The sequence below is a fragment of the Diceros bicornis genome, chromosome 16 (genome assembly GCF_020826845.1).
Source record: "Diceros bicornis minor isolate mBicDic1 chromosome 16, mDicBic1.mat.cur, whole genome shotgun sequence".
NCBI lineage: Eukaryota > Metazoa > Chordata > Mammalia > Perissodactyla > Rhinocerotidae > Diceros > Diceros bicornis.
The window spans coordinates 8580788-8603508 of NC_080755.1; the positions used below are offsets into that span (position 1 = coordinate 8580788).

At 41.1% G+C, this 22721-nt stretch overlaps 1 protein-coding gene across 1 annotated transcript in view; it reads right to left on the minus strand.

Moving 5' to 3' along the window:
- Positions 1-22721, minus strand: part of PIEZO2 (piezo type mechanosensitive ion channel component 2) — a 190011-nt gene that overhangs the window by 118695 nt on the left and 48595 nt on the right. The window contains exon 17 of the mRNA XM_058556541.1: positions 19682-19925. Coding sequence (XP_058412524.1) covers positions 19682-19925 — 244 coding nt within the window. The remainder of the gene's footprint in view (positions 1-19681; positions 19926-22721) is intronic.

The following is a 22721-nucleotide window of genomic DNA, read 5'->3' on the forward strand; positions in this document are numbered from 1 at the left end:
TAGGGTCAGTAATCCAGGCTTGATAAACAAACTGAAGGGGGAAAGTTCAATTATTTTCTGGCTTTTTAATAATTTGAATTCAAAGAAAAGGAACCAACACCAAGCTTCCTGACTTTCAGAAATATTTTTTCTCCCAATGCAAAATAAATATCCCTCTCCCGCACCCCTCAGTATTCTCAGCTGACCTGTGCTATTTCCATTATCATGAAATAAAATATGCAAACAGATGCTGTAGGAATATGTTTCATGAGCTGTCACAGGCAATCATGAGATACTCTGGGAATATACCAACCACCATTTCTCCCAAGTCCCCACACACATCACCATTTGTGGGACTTAGTTACCAATTCTTTTTCATTACACACAATAGGAATAAAGGAATAGGAAGCCTTGCTAAGTATAAATAGAGTAGTTTTCTCTCATTGCAAATAACCTTTCAGTCAAAAACAAAACAACATCTTTTACTCATTTACTTTGGGAAAATAGTTTTGTATATTTGATACTCTTGTAAATAACAGCTATTATCAGCAACTTGAGAAAGGGCTTTGTAGACTGATTAGATTTGGAGAGGAAAAATAATGTGGTATCGAGGTTAAGGAGTTATTCCAGGATGGTATGGAAGGAAAACTATGGTGCTTTTGGTTGCCTTTTGTCATTTTCGTTCAAGAGCTGAAATATAGTCGCATTAGTATATTATAACCAATAACCACAACAGAGCAATTTTGAACAGCCCCCCACCAATAGTCTCCCAAGTCATGCAGAATGAACACAAAGAAAACCTTGATATGCAAAGTCAGCCATCTACGGTCATGAAGCCCAAGCAGGCATGCTCCTCATGCACCCGCAAACACACCTGCGCCTCAGGGAAGCTGCGTTTCTACTGTGATGATAGAGTTAAAGGAATGTTTCATGGGGGTGCTTGTAAACCCAGATTCTATATTATTTTCAGATTTCTGAAATCTTTGAAAAACACAGTATAAGCAAACCACTGGCATTGTGATGTCATTAAAAATAAAGAGGGATTCAACTTTTCCATATATGGAAATGTAAAGGTCATAGGTTACTAAAACAGAACATTTCTTTTTTCTCACTGGTAGAAATCTGAATCTTATGGGCAATTAACCATGTAACATCTGTATTATTTCTGAATAACAAACCCAGGAGGCAAAAAAATTATCCTATTTTATGCCAAAAACATATTTTGAAAAATGAGAAGATGAACTGGAATTTGAAGAAGCACGAACTCAAGGAATTCATGGTAGATGTCTATTGAGCATGTTGTCGGGAATTCTATCAAGAATATCTCTGAGGTTTAGTACATTAATAAGCAAACTTACTTCAGGAAAATATTATTTCTTTAAAAAAACTGAACTGCTAAAGGTAAGAAATTTTCAGGCTTAAGAGCAACATATGATGACATATCCTTCAAAAAAAGTGTTATTACACTATTGCTTTTAGATAATGTAAGAATGCCAAAAATAGAAAATAAAAAAGTAATTCAGGATTTGTGAATATAAGAGGAGTGCAAGTTGGAGAAATTCTTTTGCTCTGAAAAAAATGAAATCACTGGGAGGGAGGCTGAGAAGGAGAGAGAGAAGAGGATGTTTAGGATAGAAGTGAAGAGGTGTTATAGAAAGGGTGAGTGCCAGAAACTTTTTCTCTTATTAAAAGGAAGCTCCTGGTTCTCCATATAATCCCTAAATGATTAAGCCTATCAGTGCCTTCTTGTTGAGATGAGAATTTAGATAGTGCAAGTAAGAGGAAATGAAGGAGAGAGAGAGAGTCTTATGATAGGTCCTTATTTGTAGGCAAACTATCTTGATGTTTGGAAATACAAACATTTTATAGTTCCAGGGTCAGTCCGACTGTCTCAGGAAAAAGTTGATAATGAAGGAATAAGAGGAGACATTCAATTCTTACTGGGTCAAAAAATGTAAGTTTCTTACTGAAACTTCTCAATTCTTACATTGCAACTGTAACTATCATCCAATTTCATGGGTTTCCCTGGGGAATTAAACACGTGCACCACTAACCATAGGTAGAAAAGTGCATGAAAATGTACATAAATCATCTTTGGCTTCTCCAAACTGCCACTATTGTGTATTCCCAACTTTATCTTAAATGCTATCATAAATATTAGGGAAAAACGGGATTCATTTTACTGAAAACCTATCATGCAAAAAGCATTTAATTTTTAAAATGGGACAATTTTATCGAAGTGGAGATCCTTAACTAAAAATGGTTAAGTTTCATAAACTGTCCTTTGATTCAAATGTAATCCAGGACTTTCTTTATGTTGTAAGAAGATTTTTTTTTTTAAGTAAGATGGGGGATAATTCTATTGCAATCTTTCACATGAATTATCAAAGATAAATGGAGAGACTCATATGGTAGTCATAAAAGGGAAAAGAGAGAATCCTGGGGTGGTGGCAACAGTGACTATTACACTGAAAACCAGAATCGTGGCATTTTAAGAATGGAAGGAACCTAGAGGTCTGCACCCTGCTGCTCAAGGTGGAGCAGCAGCTGTGCCTCACCTGGGGGCTAGAGAGAGACAGCCACCGGGGCTGCTGAATTTAAATAACTTGCATTCAAATAAGATTCTAGGCAAAATGTGAGAAGCACTGGTCTTCCTCACTGTCCAAACCATTCGCTTAACACTTGAGGAGCATGAAGACCTCCAAGTTTCAGTGTCTGCCCTAGATTAAGTCAGGAGAAACAGCTTTCCATAAAGTACAAGAATAGTAATTCATTATCTATGATTTTCAGTAACGAAGTGACTATAGACTATAGACTATAGCATAGGTATCTAGATAACTTCTGTTGGGCATTAGGTTCATTAACAAATAACTTTTTAACAGTTTTTTCAGCACCATCACTGAGGACGTGAGGTGAGGAGCTACACAGACTGTACATGGCAGCACAGCCTAGTGAGGTGCTGGGCGGACCTCAGAATAGCAAACGGAAGCCAAAAAGGAGATGAAGCAAAATGAGTCTTTTATTAGCTTATTCGTAATTTTACCAGCTTTCTGAGAAACTTTATCACACTTTTTACACATCATAACTGATGCATGCAACCAGAGGTGACCCTTTGAAACTGAGATGTGACTTAGGCAAAACTAAGAGACGGACAGAAAGTAGTGTGCGTCTGCATTTTCTCTTTCTATGTTTTGATAGGCTCTGGTGTTGACTGAAAAACAAGAATCGAATAGTAAGAAATTTGGCTTCTCAGAACTCTTTTTGGAAAAGTTTGCCTACTATGTTGAGTTGTCATAACTCCTTCACTGTGCGATCTCTAGAACAGGGAAAATGCAGATGAAGGGCAACAGGGGTCTGCTTGTCTACAGTTCTACGGAGCGGAGGGTCACACGCCACACACCAGTAAAACACCAAGTACCTTTGCAGCTCTGATTAAATACTGAAGAATAGTTTTGGGAAGTTTAAGGACAGACTTTGGCAAGGCTAAAATGGCTGACGCAAACTTCCCAATAGCTCTCTACAAAGAAGGACAAAGCAAGAGCAATTAGTAGGAAAAAACCAAAAACTAAGAATTTAATATATGACGTCAGTATGAGTTTGTCTCTACAATTACATCAACCAGGTTAAAATGTGCCCATCATGGAAGCTAGAATAAAATGTGCACTGCTTGTAAGTTAAGAATAAAGAAAAGTCAATCATTGCATGTAATCCATATGGTGAAGATGATCATGTTCTCTCCTTTGCTGCATGATGAGTGATGGTGAGAAAAAACCTCATAAGAACAAAAATAAACAAGTTAAGTCATTAGTAGTTGACAAGCCAGCCACACGCATGCACACAGACACAGTCATCAAAAAACACACACAGATAGCGATGGGGCCAGTGAGAAAGCACCAGAGCGAGGTGTCTCTGTGAATAATTTAGTTCTTCCATTTCACTGGGAAGACGGGGTGGATATAATCTGCCAGCTTGAGAGGACCTGGCCAGCAAACTGACAGTGGCTTATCTTGGACACATCACGTAGCCGACAGATATTGTTCTATGTGCTTTATAGTACAACAAACGGGAAACACCAGTCCTAGGATGTGGCTCCTTCATCAGAGAAATATATACCAAGCTTTCATCCCATATGTAACTCTACTGACAAAGCCTCATCTTTAACAAGCATGAATTATATATTCACTGGCTACAATATATTAGACTGGTGATCTATATAGTTGAAAATGATACGGCAGATTCTGAAAAAGAAAAGCAGTTAAGCTGAAAAGACCAGAACTGTGCTAGATATTTTCATAAATTCTCAAATCTTTAGAAATACAAATGAAACTGATTTTCAAAATTTGGAGCAATATTTAAATGATCATTTCTTTCAAAATGAAGCAAGTATTTTTTTTCATGATCCACAATTTCACATATCAAAATGTACGTCCACTCAAGCAATCCAAAGCAATGCCAGAGAAGTCTTCTTCATTCCTACTTGCAACAAAAAAATAAAGTTCACCCAAGGAAGCTTTATTTTTTGTTTATAGCATCAGAAAATGTTTTGATGCCAGTGAACGAAGACCTGACTGGAACACTGTTCTTGCACGGCACTAATTCTGACAATGCTGAGAGCAAGCAGCATTATACTTTAATGAGAAATAAACAATTTTGGATGTAAATCAGAAGCTTCTGGGAGCTATAACACATATGACCATGGCAGAAGAATTCTAGGCCTGCAATTAAGGTGTGTCAAAAAGAAAAACTCTCCCAACAAGCAAAGGACATGGTTTCCCCAACCCTAGAATTACCTGGAAAGCTGACCTTCTTGGAGGTTCTTCATCTTCCTTTCTAAATTCTTCCTCTTCCTCCTCTTCACTATCCGTTTCAAACAAATAATAATCTCCACTCCTGACCACTAAGCAAAACAAAATATTTTCTTATTTCTTGAAAGAGATATGAGGTAATTGGGGGCTTATTAATGAAATGCTCCCCCCCTCCACACACCAAAGATACACAAATTGTCCATAAAAGGACTAGAGCAAGAGATGTTGGTAGGGAGAAAAAAACCAGAGATGAACAGAACGCATTCTGGCTAATGCTATGTCGTGTTGGCATGACTGGGTCTACATAGCACAAGGCCTTGTCTATGCCACGTAAGAGAACTGGCTACTACCGGGCTCATCTGATATTTTCCTCCTTCTTCATTGGAAATTCTACACAGATGCATCAGATCAACTCTGAAGCAACCAGTTTTGTTACTAAGATGGCCAAAACAATTGAAAATTATTGCTCCACAATTCATAAATTTTGGTCCTTTAGACAAGGCCAAAGTGAAGAGGAGAATTTGGTGTCCTCTGAAGGGGTCCAAATTGTTGTAGAAAAGCCAATCTGGATGATCCAGGACCAAGGATCAGTGTCACCAACCTCCTACTTCACTTCATACGCTGCAGACCTGGCTTCTCCACATGTGAAACAAGGAACATAATATATATGGCAAGACATCTAAGAGAATTTAAAAAAAAAAATCACACATTTCCATGAGGAGGAAATGGGCAGGTAACAATAAAAAAATACAACCACAAAAACACCACCACCACTCTGTCTATTTCTATGCATAGCATGGGACAGACTGAGGCATGGCAGACAGGGTCCATACTGTTTAGCACTGTTGGGCTTCTGGTCAACCAGGAGCTCCCCAGTGGCTTCTGAAGTGTGAAGAGAACTGTCCTGACCATAAGACACAGAGCACAAACAGTGTGGACCACCTTGTCTTGCCTGACATTTTCCCTTCAGAACATACTGCTGTGTTAAGAGTTGGGAGTAGAGAAAGCTGAAATGTCCAGAGATTTAAAGAAGTTTGAGAATCAAATCTTTACCAGTTTGATCATTATTTTGAGTTTGTCAGAGAAAAGAGACCCAGCATATACATTTCTGATGCTACAAGAACTGTACCACCATTTGTGTGTACCACCACAAAACACACTAATATTTTCAAGTTATGTTCAAGTTTTCAAATGCTGAGGTGTCTTTTGGATGACGTAACAGGATGTCTTTAGTTATCAGTTTGGACTTATACATTGTAAAGTAATGGAAAACCTTGGCTTGCTCTAAATTAGTTGCTTCAATATCACTAAACATGATCAAAAGGTCAGTAATTTTGCCCATGATTTCAGACGTATCTGAAGCCTCCATCCACGAAGATGCAGAGTGAGTGAATTGGGCCTTATATCCTTGAACAGAAGCACTGTAATCTGTCATTTTTATTTTGAAGAAAGAAACAGGCTCAGAGTACTGGGCCCAGGCCTGAGGAAATAAATGCAATACAACATAAGGTAAGAATAAGCGAGAACAAACCAAAGTCACAGCGTTACGTTTGACAGTGAGGAAGCCCATGAAAGTAACGCCTTCCTGTAAGCTCAGAGATTTGCAGGAAAGTCACATGGACTCTACGTCACATGGTCATTTGGTAAAAACAGAGTATTACAGATTGAGCATTTTACCCTCATTATAGGCTCGAAAATCAACAACAGCTTAAATGTATTCAATCATACCTTCTGTAAATTTTATTCATGTGGACACTGTGAGCCCAAACAGTTTTCATCTCAAATAGTATAACACTGATTTTATCATTTAAAAAACTTTACCAATTTGTATGTGGGAAGTAGAGTTAACACACTAGAAAAAGAAGGAAATGATAAAAAAAAAGTTTCCAATTCCTTTATAAAATGTGATTGAAATAAAACTAGGAAAATAACAGACAATATTTTCTGTAGTGCTGTCTGCTAATACTAAGTACAGAAGCTCTTATATATACACGTTTGTTAGTTCAGACAGACATCCTACCTCCAGCCTGTGTCCATACATACATCATGGACGTTGATGCTATTGCTGCACAACCAAGCATGAAAATAACTTTTAAAGTCTCACCACCTGTATGCACAGAAACTTGGCCCTTTATTTCAGATATTTAACATTAAAGTGAGCCTTGGCGTTGATTTAGGTAGTACTGAATTGACCCGGAGACATATGACACAGGAGTGGAAGGTATCATTGAACAGCAATAATGCAATCACATGTGTGCACATAGGGATGGAAGTGGGAGATCTGTCAACTATAGACGATGATAAGATCTTGAATGCTTACCAATAATATGAACAACATAGCAACATCATTATATCGTCAATAGATTTACACAAGGGTATTCCAACTACACTTATTCTTACACTCAGCACCTCTAAGAAATATCTCTTTAAAAGCCCAGTGACTCAAGAGATCAGAAGAAGGGCTTTTAATAAAATGCTTCCAGATCTAAAGATAAATTTTGGAATTTGTTATGGTCTAAAAAATAAACCACATATTCATTCTTTTCCTTTCCTCACAAGCTTGTAAAAGGAAATACATTTTGTAGAAAAATTTTAACATCACGGTTAGAATCTGATTCCAAACTATGAATTACACACATTCCTGCATTATTGCACAGTAAGGTATTGTAACAAGGCACATTTAGTTTGATACCAATCTTCAAGAACTTGATATAATGAGGGTGAAATGAATCAGAAAATGTAAAGTCAATAACCTTTATAGGAAGTTCTCTAAATTATTACCAACTTGTAAGATGATTATCAAAGACCATATCCAATTCCTTCCAAAATGCAATGTTCAGGTGAGAAAACAAAAGACAACCACAATGATTGCAATGGGAATTTACCCCAAGTGAAAGCATAAAACATTCAGTACGACATAATTTTGAAATGGATAGGTCTCTCTACACTAGCAAAGGGCCCTTTCAAACAGAAAGATAGCATAGTTTACTTGTGACTTGATAGAAATAGGCATACAGGGCACTGCAGTATTAAATCATCAGCATGATGAACATGCCAATGGATAATAAATTAGAGTCACATAAAATTTCCACTTGAATCCTTGTCTTTTGACTTGGGCATCAAACGAATGAAACTCTTCATAATTCATGGATTTTTTTTCTGCCATAATGCTAAAATTCAATATTTGGGATTAAATTTAACTACATCCAGGTATACTGAGCAAATTTGGAATATTGCTTTATTCAGTTGGCTTGCTGATTTTAGAAAATTATTTCTTGGGTGACAGAGGCCAATACCAAATCTAGGTGACATTAAGAATTAGACATGAGAAAAGATTCTGATCAATTTGACTTTCTAGTGATTCTGAATATCCTATTAGTAGAGGCCTTCCCATCATCACGTGACATTGGGGGCCTTGTTGATAACCCTTGTCTATTACATTAGCTACAGTTATTGAGACACAGTATAAGACATAAAAGACTGAAGACACTACAATTAATTTGCAAAATAATTAATGATTATTCAATATTCTCACAAATTTAAGGGGCTAGATTGAAATGGATCATTCCCATTATGATACTATTGGCCAATAGTGAGTGATATTTCCTTTGCTAAATGGAACAAATTTAGCCACGGAGTTCCATAATTCCTCATTTTTTTTTATGATCAGGAGAGAAACACACTAATTCTATGTGGCTATCAAGCTCTGCTTTTCAAAAACTGTTTCCTGACTTTGCTCTTCATTGATCATGGCTGAGTTGCAGGTAGATCTGAGGCTGTACCACGTGCTGCGAGTTGGATTTGAAGTGTCGTTTTTGAGCCTTTTTGAAACTGGGGAGGAGGTAGAGTGAGAAAGTAAATGCATTTTAAATTATTCTCATCTTTATATTTAATAAATTGCCAAAAAATCTTACATGTAAATAAAATCCAGGCTCTGGGAATGAGGGGAGGGGAGGCTCACTGGCATCCACGCCAAGCGCCTGACAAAGAGAGTCACAGACACTTGGAACATATACTTACCCTGAAATCAGAGTCCCAGGAGGAGCCAAAACTCATTTTTAATAAGGGTTTGTAGCCACAAAATGAAAACATATCAGCAGAGCCCTAAACCTCAGAATTGGATAACACGGTAGTCAGTTCTCCTTCCCTTTCTGAGCCCATAGATGGTACTCAGGAGGACACAAGCTAGTACCTGGCTTTCTTCAGCCAGCAGGGTAATCAGCTGGTTTCTCTGGCAGATTTGATCCACAGGGCTCAGAGACCCTTTTCATCACAATTTCCCTACACTCTGACCACCTATCAAGTCACAAGGATCAAACCATGCATAGAACACACAGGTCACAGGGACGCCTGAATTCTGGTCAAGGATATAAGGGTTAGAATCAATGAAACTGTAAGAGGATCGAGGAAACCTACTGGAAGCATGATCGACCCAAGGCCGCCACCACTGCTTTTTTTTGCCCTTGGCTTTCTGTTTGTCTGCTTCTCCTAAAATAAAATATGTCCAAATATTAATTCTTATAAAGTGAGAAAACAAATTCTGAAAACCAAGCTTTAACAACTCAATTGTCAAAATCTAGCTAAGTTGCAAAAGTACATTAGGGGTCAGGCAAAGGAATTACACTGACTGAAAAGTTCACATGTATTAGCAGGCGGTTTTACAAGGTAAATACTAAGTGTCTAGTAACATTATGCCACACTTTCACTTTCTTTTTAGTAACTGAGGTATATAAAGAAATATAAAAAAGAAGGGATTATCTGTCAAAAATCTCACATTGAATTTTCCATTGAGTTAACAGAAAAGAAACATCATCCAAATTTTATAGAACAATTTAGTGGCAAATAATTTGTTAAAATGTATACATTCCAATAACCAGAAATTTTTCTTGTGATTCTTTTAATGTATGCTTGGAAAAATATAAATTTACTGGTGATTAATAGATACTATGTACTAGAAAAATATAATGCACTATTTTTCCATTCCTTTCAAATAGCAAGCATGTAAACATCTGTAAGAAGACTTTTAAACTTAATTGGATATAATAAATCTATAATTAGATATAATAAATATATATTTCATCTTAAGTTTCATTGGAACAGATAATAATTGAATATTTTAACTACTATATTTAGATGCCACATAAAATATGCATACATATTTCATTTTTGTATAAAATTTTAGAAATCAAAGACAACAGTAGACTGCATATCTGAAATATCTTCCCTAAAGGAACAAATTAAGCAAATTCATGCCCATTTTCTTCAGAAACACGTCTGTGAAACAGAAGTGAGGTTATGTGCTGATTAAGTTGTCTTGATACTTATAAAGTCATGGATTCATTACATATGTACTTTAGGGAACAAATAAACTTATCCCATTCACAATGGGAAGGTAAAACTTTCTAAGTTAAAAAAATACTTTGATAATATTGGCAGAATGAAAACTAATGTTATTTTATAGCCCTACCCAATATCATGCTATTATTCAATGTCAAGGTACTTGAACAGGAGGGAAGTGTCTCGACATACTTTCGTCATCCTCTTCAGAGAGCTTTTGGATGTCTTGGCCTTCCCCTGACTCCTGGGTCAAGCTCAGCATCCTCTCCTTACCCTTTTTGTATTTCTGTTGTCTGGCCTTGATGCGATCCATCCTGTCAAACAGAAGAGCAGCAGCAATGCCAAGAACACATCCCCAGTTATCATATGGTCAGCACGCTGGGTTTACACTTTTATGCATAAAGCTGAAATCATGGACAAAGTGTTCAATACTTGAGAATTGTGAATGGTTGCTTACTGGCAACAAGTATCTCCTTGCTTTTGTTTTACATACCCATGTTATTCCGCCCTACATAGACGCTACTCTTAGTAATATGATCAATAATAATTATGCTACGGTTTGATATATAATACATTATGTTCATTTATACCTTGTACCACAGCCATTCTGAAATATAAGTCCTTCATTTACCCAGGTTTTGCATTCTTAAACAAATGGAAAAATTCAGTGAAAATTATAGTAACAGGCCTCACTTCTGGGAAACCAGGAACATATTATAAATGGGTCTAAATTTGTTGTTTCTCTAGACCTGATTTAGCTAGAAACAATAAGAGCAACAGTTATACCACATTGTACTTACATTATATATATATTTTTATATAATGCATATCTTTGTGAAAATGACCATGCCATGGGATAGTGAAACTGATACTAGCAAATATTTTTGCATGGGGAAAAATGCTAGGAAAGGAGGTCAGAGAGGAATGAAACTCTCTTTGCAAACTCAGAGAATTTTCCCGATGAGCTGATAGTGTGTCTGCGTTTTCTTGGGGAAAGTCGCTAGGTTCTGAGTTCTACGGCCATCAGCTGTTAAACCTGGCCCCATACATATGCAGTGTTACCAATCCTCAGAATTTCTGTTCACTGCTGGAAATTTTACTGCAAGAAAATTCTTTTCAATGGGCTAACTAAAAAAAAAAAAGAAAAAAAAAAGGAATTCCCAAATCTGGGTGGAGTCAGTTCATTACTTGACTTCTCCAAAATGGTGTGCTGGGAAAGGCTTTAAACTGATTATAGGGGAATACGGGTTGTATTTCTAGTGTCACCTCTAATTAGTTGTGGATTTTAAGTCATCGAATATCATGGGTCATCAGTTTCTTCCTGAAGAGACTGGATTATATTATCTCTAAAGATCTTTCCAAAGAGAGGGTTCTGCATTTATTCCCTTAACCCACAGATGTAATGCACATTCACCCCAAATGCCTGGCACTGGGCAAGACCCCATCTCATTCATCAACTCATTTAATCACTACAAAAACCCAGATGGGATTGTGAACTCTGGTTTAAAACACAAAATCGAATTTCAGAGAATTTGAACGACTTGCTCAAGGTTCCAAAGTAAGTAGCTGAACTAAGACTTGACCTGGTCTTACTCACATTGGCTCCCTTTCCACCACATTGCAGCTATATTTCTTTCAATGACTTCCATTTTCAACCCAGCAGGCATAAGCCACTGCCCTGACACAAGAGCAAATACCTGGGCAGTTGGGAAAGTTAACTCAAATAGGTTTTTCAGGGAGTTGAGGCTCCCCAGGAGCTGAGAGCCGGCTGAATGGTAGCGCACAAACCAAAAACAAAAGGAGAGGAGAAACAGAGCAACACAAAGCATCCTTACTGCCTCTTCAGCTGGTCCATTGACTTTTTCTCTTCCTCAATTCTGGCCTTTACAGCTTTCACAATTGTGGCCTGGAAAAGTTCAGCCCCTCTGAAGGAAAATTGGAAACACAGAACAAATCAGTATTTCTGTCATTGTCACTCACCTTCCCCTGAGCATGAATACGGAGGGATGGGAAACATGGAGTCTCCCGGCTGGAGTGGGCGTTGCAAGGCCCTGTCTCAAAGCCTCTTCCAGAAGAGGAACAAGGTGCAGCCTCCCCCTGGGAGGTCAGTAAAGAGAAAATGGTCTGTGTTTTCTATGACATTCAAGGCCTTGCATCTCTGCAAACCCATCTGGTAGAATGTTATACTTCAGCAAAGTGTCACTCACCCGACCTTTTTATAGTTGTCCCCTGAGGCGACATTTGCAAGGAGTGAGTTCAGATTGGTTTTCTACTCAGTATGCAGAAAAGGGTATGGAGTGAGCTGGGGCTTCCTTAAGGGAATATGCAAAGTTGGAGTTCGAGCCCAGCTGTGGGATTCTCTTCTTCCTATCCTTCGCTCCCTTCTGTTCTTCCTCACTTTTCAGGCCAACATAAGGGTCCCCAAAGATCTCATCAACCTCTCTTAATATCTTCAACTCTGTCGCATTGTCATCTGGTCCCATCTGCTTGGCAAATCCCAAGCCTGTAGGAACCCAATGGTGCGCCAGTCGCGTGCTCAGATGGGCTATGTGAGCGGTGCAGAGAACGCAGGACTGGGCAGATTATTAACTGCTCCCCACACTCAGGGGAAATTCTTCTGCTTCTCTACAGTACTATTTCAATCTCCCTACACTTTTCTCAAATCTCGAAATCTGTCAAGGGCTTTTCACTCCTGGTAAATGACCCAGCTTCCTACTTCCCAGAAAACCTAAGTCATGAGGCAATAATTTGCCCAACTTCCTGCCACCTAACCCCTGGACACCATTTCCTGCAGTGACAGTGAAGAGGTGACATCCTTCTGCTGATGTCTGCCCATGCTCAGGTCCCTCCCCACCCACAGCCTGACGGACTCCATCCTTCCATTTATTCCTCTCTTCCTGCATTTCAACCTTTGCACTGCTACTGAATCCCGCTTACAAGAGGCAAACATGCTCAGGTCTTACTAATCTTAGAAAAAGAACCCATGCACAGCCCGCAGTTTTCTATGTACAGCCTTACATCCCTGCCCCTGCACAGCAAATATCTTGCTATCGCATCTCCAAGTCTTTCACTTCAACCTCAGCTCATCGGTGTATGGCTCTGACCCCCAGCTGCTGAGGTCGCTGACTGCACTCTTCAACCTCCAGTCTTGTCTTCAGATGTCCCGTCTGCTGAGCTTCTGCTTTCAAACAGCCTTCCTCAGGCTGCGACGGCACCTGCTCTTTCAGTTTCCCTTCTTCATTTCTGGCTCAGAGTCCCTGGTCTTCTCTGCCCATCTCTTCAATGTGAACACTCCCCAGGGTCCTCTTCTCATTCTCCACATTCTTCCCAGGCAGCTCCAACCACTCACCTGCTCCAATACCGTGTGTGTAATGACGACACTCAAGCCTATTCACATCTCCATCTGTCCACTCAGCTGCCCGCTGCACTTCCCCCACACTTCCCAGTGGGGTGAACTTCACACACCCACGAGACCTACAACTGCCCCACAGCAGTTGGTCTTCCCTCCCGGTCTGCAGCTCCATAGGTTCTCTACATTTAGGATTGGCACCACCACTTGCTTAAGCCAGAATCCTGGGCACATCATCCTCTACTCTTCCCTTTCCATCACCATCTCCCTTCCTTCCAATCAACTTTCCAGTTGTGCCAATTTTACCTCTTAATATCTTTCTAATTTATCCCATCTTGGTCCTAGCTATTATCTGTATCCTGGATCATCAGAGCAGCCACCTAACTGGTCCCTCTGCCTACAGTCCTCCTTATATACCTAACATATGCTCTACACCACAAGCAGAGTGAGCTTCTGAAATGCAAATACAGCCACCTCACTCCCTTGTTTGAACACATCAATGCCTTCCTATTGTCTATGGGATTACTTCTAAAGTCATAAACATGGCTTATGAGGCCCCTGATAATCTGGCCTCTCCTTACCTCTTCAGCTTATTTCTCACTACTCACAATCTTCATCTTCAGACTTCCGTGTTTCGGCCACTCTGAGCTTCTCACGATTCCTCAGTGAAAACTTCCCTCAGTAACTTCACTCAGGCTGCTTCCCCTACCTCCCTCCTCTACCTCTTAGTCACCCCTCAGATGGCAGCCCAGAATTGAAGGCTGCCTTGGTTCCTGCCCCCGCTGTTGGCTGTCTGCCCTTGATATAACCCCACAGCTTCCCGAACGTCTCCTCCCATCACACTAGCTGCACTGGATTACGACTGCTTATTGGGGTGTTTATCTCCCTACCAGTCTGTAAGCTCTGTGAGGGCAGGGCAAGCATCCACGTCCTTGTAGCACAGTAGGCAGTGAGTAAAGGGATGAATGAATGAATGTCTATTCTTCAGAAAGTCCATTGTGAGTTCAGTGCTTATTAGACAGGGCTTTTCTTTGACAGGCATGAGCTGTACTCTGAACCAAAGCCATCACTTTCTATAATAGGAAGAATATGCTTTCTAAATAATTGTGACAACTTTGAGAACAAGATACTGGCTTCTGATTATGGCCTGGATCCCTAAGCACCAAACGTTTAGGGGAAGCAAAAAAGATGCATTTACCAGTGAAATACCAGCTGATATGTACAAGCAAATAAGGTTACTATTGGCACAGGACGAGACATTGCGCTCTGCTCTGAAAATGATGTCCCAGATATTGGTAAAACAATTATAATGGTAAATTCCAGGGCCAATGGTGTACATAAAATGAAGTCACTGTTCATCTACATAGTGAGGGCCAAGGGTGCCACAAGTCTCCTCGCATTAAACGTAGGTCCCCTGCTAGGTCCTCTTTCTATCTGGCTCAAAGCTAATTTACAAAGGCTGGGAATTGCCCCCATATAAATGGACTTTTAAAATAAGTATTTTGTGCATCCTGACAGGGAAAGAGAATAGGCTCCAGGAACACTGGTGGTATAAACACAGATGTATTTGTTTAAACTACAATTCAAAATGATAGATATTGGCAATTTCATATGATACAACCTAATGTTTATCAGGTTCGTTAGCACCATGGATCCGATGGGATCTAGGCTGGGATCTAGGCAAGGTCAGTGTCTCTCAGAGGCGCCCTGCAGTCTAGGGGATCACGCACCTGGCCACTGACCACCCCTCTCTCAATGGCATTCCCTTTAACACTTAGTCCTCCTCATAGTCTTCCTGGTCTTTTCCTTTGAACCTACAGGATCAGGGGCAAAAACTGGAGAAAGGTAGTAATCCAGTAGTGCCAGTGTCCCCGAGAAGAGAAAATCAGGTCGTTGGGGAAAAATAGAGTGAGAGGAGGGGAAGGGGAAGGAAAGACAAGTAAGAAGGGTTTAGAACGAGGCTGCAGTAACACACTCCTCATCTGAGACCCAAGGAATAATAGGTAGTTATGTTTTATCTATTTTCAAGAGTTTCTTCTTAAAATAGAGGCAGGGAGGGGCAGAGGGACCAGACGGCAGCCCAACATGGCCTATGTTGCTGTTCTGACTGAGGTCAGAACCAGCACCTCCTCATGAGGGGTCCACACTGAGGGCTCTAGACCACCAGGCATTCTGACCTTCCAGAGTGTCCCAATTCCTGTAAACTGTGACTCGGCTCCACGGACTTTCTTGTACTTTTCTATTTTTGATTTTAAAGGCTGTAGGCTAAAGCCGTCTTGGATTGATTTTCTTGGAAGGAATTTCTTAATTTCTTGTGGGTTCTACAAGCGAGCTCAGAAAGCACAGTACAGCATTACTTCCAGACAGGTTTCTTCAGAGAAACCACGTGATTCCCTGGCCTGACCCACCTTGATGCCAGGATCTGTGAAGCTTTTATATCTGCCACGACATGTAGAAAATAGTAACTCATGAAAACTCTTCTTTGCAGCAGGAGGAAGGCAAAACATATGCTGTCCCAGATAATTCCTGCTTCACCACTGGGCAGTTTACAGGAGGAGTCGTCATCAGCTGGGGCAAAAAAGTAGAAAAAAATTAACATCCATTTTCACTGTTATTTTATAAAATCTGTAGAATGATCAGATTTGGGAGGTCACACAGGCATCAGAGCAACATTCTTATGCATCGACTCACTCCTGAGTGGATTTATTTACAATCGAGGCCACACACTTCAAATCCAATATCAACACTGATTCATAAGGCTGACCACAAAGTGAACTCTTGATAATGCAAGGTACAGCGGGGCCTCTTTGTCAGGGAGGGCTCCTGAGTATTTCTTTCTCTTAGGGAGGAAGGAGCCCTTTCCCCTCAACAAGGGCTGTGGAGAAATAATGTCAGTACATCCCAGTGCCAGAACAAATGCGCTGGTACAAAAAAAAATCACCCCTTCTGGGAACGGGCTCTCCCCAGCAGTAACCAGCAGAGCCGGTAACGCAGTATGGTCTATTACAAGAAGCACATCTGATCCTAAGTCAAGACAAATTCCCAGTGACTCTTCTTCCTGGGCAAAGCGTAGTCTGGATTGGAAGCCACAGTGAGGAAAGTGTCATGTTCAAGTTGCCCCCATTCTGGGCACCGTGGAGAACCATGTGTGGTGTTGCCCTGGGTTCTGAGGCAGAGGGATGGGAATGGGACTTCTGCCTCTGTTCCGGGGAGAGTCTAACTACAAAGACCCTGGTGCTCCTCCCCATTATTGTCCTGAGTTTGAAGTTCTCTGAGCTTCCTGAGGAGACAACGGCCTGGAAGTCAGAATTACTTTGATGACCCAAGATTCTAACTGCAACAACCACAGGCTTGACTGGGTTTCTCTAACCCTTTCCAACCGTAGCTCAAAAAAGTTCAGGGAGTTACTAGAGGCCACACCCAATCCCCAGGCCTGCCAGGGTTTGGGAAGTTTCTAGAGGATGATCAAAGATGCCTCGAGTAGAGACACTTCATGTTACGGGCAGCAGTTTCACAGTGCAATACAATCTCACAGCCTCTGTGCAGAGAGAGAATTGAACGCCACTTTCTTCTCTTTTCTTTATGTGCTTTGGCCCAATTTTTAAACTGGAGCAATATGACTGTCCTTCCTTCTCTGTCCGCCCACTCCCAAATTTGCTTTCCATACTTACGCATTTTATAGCCTTTGACTGTGCAGGCCAGGCTGAAAGCTTGGATCAACCAGCAACTATTTTGAACCAATTTTTCAATGTATCCACATGCTCCTATCTGAAAAACAAATGGGAAAGGCAAATCCTGAAACTCTGCACTCAGAGAAAGAGGCTGATGTCTTGTGATCCCACCATGTGCAAGAATTCACCAAGTCTCAGTGCCAATGACTGCGGAAGATGCCAACAGCACCTAAAATTTCAGTTACCATGAGGCAGTGCAATTGATGCTTCAGGAGAATCATCGTTTCCTGGGGGAAATCAAACCCAGTGAGCAAAGGAGGAGCTTTAGCGTGATGTTTTCTGCACTGGGACTACCCCTCTTTTCAAAGAGGAAATCCTGGACTATTGTAGGAACAAGCTGAACTCTGTGATAGCGAACACATGACCTTGAGCCCCAGGAATTTGATTGCTTAGTCACTTTCTCACAAGTCAAACATAGTAAACCTATGCTACTGCCAGGAGATCACCACAAACATAAGCTGCATGATACACTTGGAATAAGAACAGAGTATGTGTTTTGAGGCTTTTTTTTTGGCCAATTCTCTGGGTAAAGAAATCTTCTTTATGATTTGCACGTGGTTGTCTCATAACAATGATTTCTTGTCATAGTTATGCTAAGTTCACAACCTGAGAGGGGAAAAGTTTAAACAAACATTGATCATTGCAAGCCAACACAGAAAGGTGATGGCTGGCTTGTGTTTATTTCCTGGGAACATGTGAACTAGGAGAATATAATTAGGATTTGCTCCCAAATCAGTAGTCAGCCAGCATGAGTACCTCCACACATCAGAACATGATTTCTGAACTAATATCTCAGTCCTACATGGCCAGGCTTTGGTTCAGGTTCTCTAGGTTGGGGATATACTCCCACTTTGTCTCCCTGGACACTCCTGAGTCTATCTTTCTAGTCTCTGATGGGTTCAAATGGCATTGCCTCCAAGAAGCCTGTTCCCAACTCATCAGGCATGATATTAGGTACTCTTTTGTTTTGTTTTGTTTTGTTTTCCTAAAATGTTGTGATAATTAGCATTCACAGATCACATTATAATTATTTATAAGTAGGTCTATCTTCCCTTTTAGAATGAAGAGTTCCTTGAGAGTAAAATCTGGGTTCTATTTATCTCTAGATCTTTAAGATATAAAACTGCCTGGCAAAGAACAGTTCTGCAATATAGGTTTACAAAATGAATGAACGGACTTTGTAGCCACACATTTTCCAGGAATGGCTGTAGGGATCAGCTTCTGGCAATGGATTCTTCACCATCAGGCTGACTTTAGAAGGAAATGGTATTCTGTTGTGCTATCTCACACTCTCTCCAACAACTTTCAATACTATCCTGAATGTAAATAAATATTGGTGGGGTAAAATGATGAATAAAAGTCACTTTTACTATCAACTAGAAAATTAACATTTCAATTGACTGTAGACAAAATAAATTATTCAAATACATATTCATGGTTACATAGACTTGATTTTCCAAGGCCTCTAAATGCATCAATGGATGTGCCAAGGAAAAAAAATCAAATGCTTTCACAGTTGAATTGCCTGGTGAGCTTATCTCTAAGTAGCTCGGAAGGGGAGAGGCAGGAAATCATTACATCTCTGTGCTCCTAATGCACTACCACTTATAGCCTGTGAGTAGCGGGCACAAGGACTAACTAAGTTAGGGCCAGCTACAATTGGATTAACTCCTTCAGCTCATGAAAAGTGGTTTAATATCCTGAAACAATAAATAACTTAAATGGTGTCCTTGTGGCCCAAAAGATTTTATGTGACTCTGGGATGATAGTAGGCAGTTTGAGCTACCTCCCAGGTCAGAGAAAAAGCTGTGTCCTGGAACATGGGAATCTAAGAGCAGAGCAGCCAGAGTAGCGGAGGGGGTTGTGCTTTGCCTCAACCCTCTGTTGCCTCAGCTCTGCCCTGATCAGGGTGCCTGTGCTCAGAGGCAACCGGGAAGCTGTTTCCTCTGTGTCTGCCATATCTCACAGGTACATAAAACATCCGTGCATTCAACAGTGTATTCCACATCAATCCCCAGACCACACAGTGTTACAGAGAACATGCTCATTTTATCTTATACTTCCACAGCTCTTTCTAGGTAAGAGAGTTGCTTTCAGCCAACATGGTATGACTTTGAAGAGATTCAATGACTGAATCAACTTGTAAAAGGGCCATTTTGTAGCACAAAGAATGAGTGATGACAAATTATTCCTCAGAAGGGATAGGATTTCAATAAATAACTACACTTTAGAATTTATTTCTACAAATACACATCCTCTTGTCATGTGACCTTGAGATGGTAGAAATGAGCAAACAGGATTCTGCTGAAAACGGCAAGACAAAGAGTAATGAATGGCCATTTGAATTCTGAGTTTGCAGCATCTTATTTAGGGCTTTTAAGAGAGCAGTGTGATGGGCAATGGGCTTTTAATAACCACTGAATGGACTGTTTACTCTCGCGCTGAAACCACAAATGCGTTGTACGGTGGGAGCCACTTACTGATAGTATGTTTTTCATTGTAATCACAAAAACGTTGTATGCAATCAGCCAGTCCCAATAGCGCAGGATGCTCCTGATGGGTTTCAATAGCAAATCGCCCCCAAAGAGCAGGAAATAGAAGCAGGCCACCAAGTAACCCATGCAAAAGATGCTGATCCTGGTGGTCCCGGTGATGAAGATGATCGTGAGCACGAACCAGAAGAGGTAGCTGAAGATGATTACTTTGGACATGTCTAAGTATGATCTGGAAGACAAAACTGAACCATCAGAGGACAACAGCACATACAAACAAAAATACTGAGTCAGGAGATCCTCCTTTAATAGGGAAACAATTCAAACTACACATTTGATTCTCTATGAAAGCATGACACAAGTTGTACTGTGAGCTCTGTGTCCATCTCTCATTCAACACTGCCTGGTCTATAGGAAATCCTTACCTAGCCAGTCATGGCCGAGTAGGTAAGTTTGTGAAAAGACCGTGTGCACATTTGTTATCAGCGTACTTGGCCCAAATTTCCCACAAACAGCAACATTTTCTGCCTACTACTTGAGCACTGGAAAATCCTCTGTTTTTCTACAGAAGGCATGAATAATTGTATGGCGAAGGGAATTCTAAGATACAGATGCCTCCTGGAGCAAGAGAATGTGAAGAATGGATTCCTCTCGATGAACTAGAAATGAATAGATTAAAACAAATCCCTGTTACACACAAAGGTTACTAGAGATGAAATCTCTCCCTGGAGATGAGAAGTAACTCTGACAAAGCAGATGCAGTCACAGTGTGTGTGTCGGGGGTGCTTTTAAGCTCTAACACCCCGTCTTTGCACGTCCCTGGTCCCTGGGTGGAGTCAAGATTCTTTTTTTTTGGGAGCCATTCCTCCCCTATGACCTTGCTGAGAAGGCGGAAGGTGAGGCAGCATTCAGTCTGCAGGGAGTTTCCCCTGGTCACTGCCCCCTGGTGGGAGTTGTACCCATAGCCCACAGGCCAAGTCTCATCTGTATTTACTTAATTAGAGCTTCTTTGTTTTGGAGATTTTGCTTTGATTGTTCCTCCTCCCAGGGTTGGGGAGAAGTATAGGAGAACCACCAATTCTGGGTGTTATTTGACTAATGAGCTATTTTGTAACCTCTTGATAAAACATGCACTACACTATCCAGTATCATTGGGAAGGGAGTTGTGCCTTAAAGGTACACTGTCAGACAAGCGAACCTTTGAACTTGACTCTTTTTAGAGTAAAATACTCAACACTTTTAAACGTTTTTACAAAATTCTTTTCTAAAATATATCACACCCTTCCCTGACTTCACACACAAAGGAGAGTGAACAAAATGTCAGTACTGCTCAGCATCCCAGGATCATGACAGCAGAGCTAGTGATTCAGTCCAGTTGTCATATCGGGACGTGTGTGTGGTTTGAAGTCAGTGAAATCGGGCTGCTGGCATTTTTGAGTATGTGTGTATGTGTGCGTGCGAGCCCATATAGAAAGTGCACTGTGCACTTTCTACAAATTTCCCTTCCTTGCCTGCAGTTGTTAATACCTGCTCTGGAGCCCTGGCCCTGACTCCTTAGCACTTAACCTGCGTCAGGTTCAGAAATCATAAAGCTTTACTTGTGAGAATAACATGGAAAACTAGTAACCTGCTCTGAAGAGGAGCCTAAGGCCCCTGAGCAGATGAGTGAGCACTGGGGGCGTGTCCTCAGGTCCAGAGGCCCCTGAACTGCTGGTGCTCCGGCTGCTTCCCTGAGCTGCCCAGGAGTGCGCAGCGCAGAGAGGGAGTGTGGGACAGCACAGTGGCCACTAGCTTCCTGCTCACGACTGTGGTAGTTCACAGGTTACTCTCTGAGGGGGCCACTTCTCTGGCAGTCCTAATTGAGAAACAAATCTGAAATAATTCAATTAAAAAAAAGATACAGCTTTAGAAATCAGTGAGGCAAAAAAGCTTTACAGTGGATATTTAGGTTTCCCATTCGTACAGTCAGGGTTGAGTACGTATTTTTTTTCCCTTTACTTTAGGGAAAAGAGTGAGCTGGACTGATTTTTCTCTTCGCACCACAGAGAAGAGGCAAAAAGGGAAGTCTTGTTGCATATTAGTGTTTAGTGTGGTCCTTTAGTCATCAAGAGAATCTTCAAGTTACACAGCTCAGCATTTTAAAGCAAATTCACTGACTGATTTACTCAGCACAAACGGAGTTTCTCACGCTGCCAAGAGGCACGTTGTGCTTACACGTGCAGTCTTTGGAGCTGGAGCGACTGGGTTCAAACCCGTGCTCAGTTTCCTCATACACGAAGGTGGGAGGATAACATCCCCACTCAGAGGGCGGTCACTGGGGTGAAATGCTGCATCCACGTAAAGTGGCCAAAACCCAGCCTGCATAGAGTGAGCCCCTACGACTGCCGGCTACTAACACTCTGATGTGCGCTGGAGGCCAAAACGATGTATACGTGTGGGGAATGGGGACAAGTGCAAACATAAGTGAGAAGTAGACTCTGCCCTAGGTGGCGTGTACCTTAGAGTGGGGGATAAGACAGGTTCTTAAAATACCAACACCGTGCAACACCATACTCCAGGAGGTCAGAGATGCAGAGCGAATTTCAGGTGTGGAGAGTCGCACTGGCTTGTATGAAACAGCCATGTCCACACTGTGCACAAATGTGCAGCTGCTCACTGGATCCCCACAGCAGTACTGGAGGATGGATGCTAACTAGTGAGGATCAGAGAGGTTTCATAATTAGTCCGAAGACATACAGTTAGTAAAGGAGGCATAATAAATCACACCCATTTGTCAGACTCCTACTGCGGTGGTTGACTTGAGTCTTAAAGGCACTACAGGACTGAAGAGCTGACTAGAGAGGCAGACGGGACTGCCCTCCACGAAGTGGGCCTCCGGCGAAAAACCTACAAGGACTTGGGAACCCAGAGAACTCAGAAAGAATGCACAGCGAGAAATGTAGTTTGGTTTAAACATGAACTCTGAGGAGGAGATAACCAGGCTGCCAAGATCAGCTGTCACTAGACTGCAGAGGGCAGTGGAGGGCAG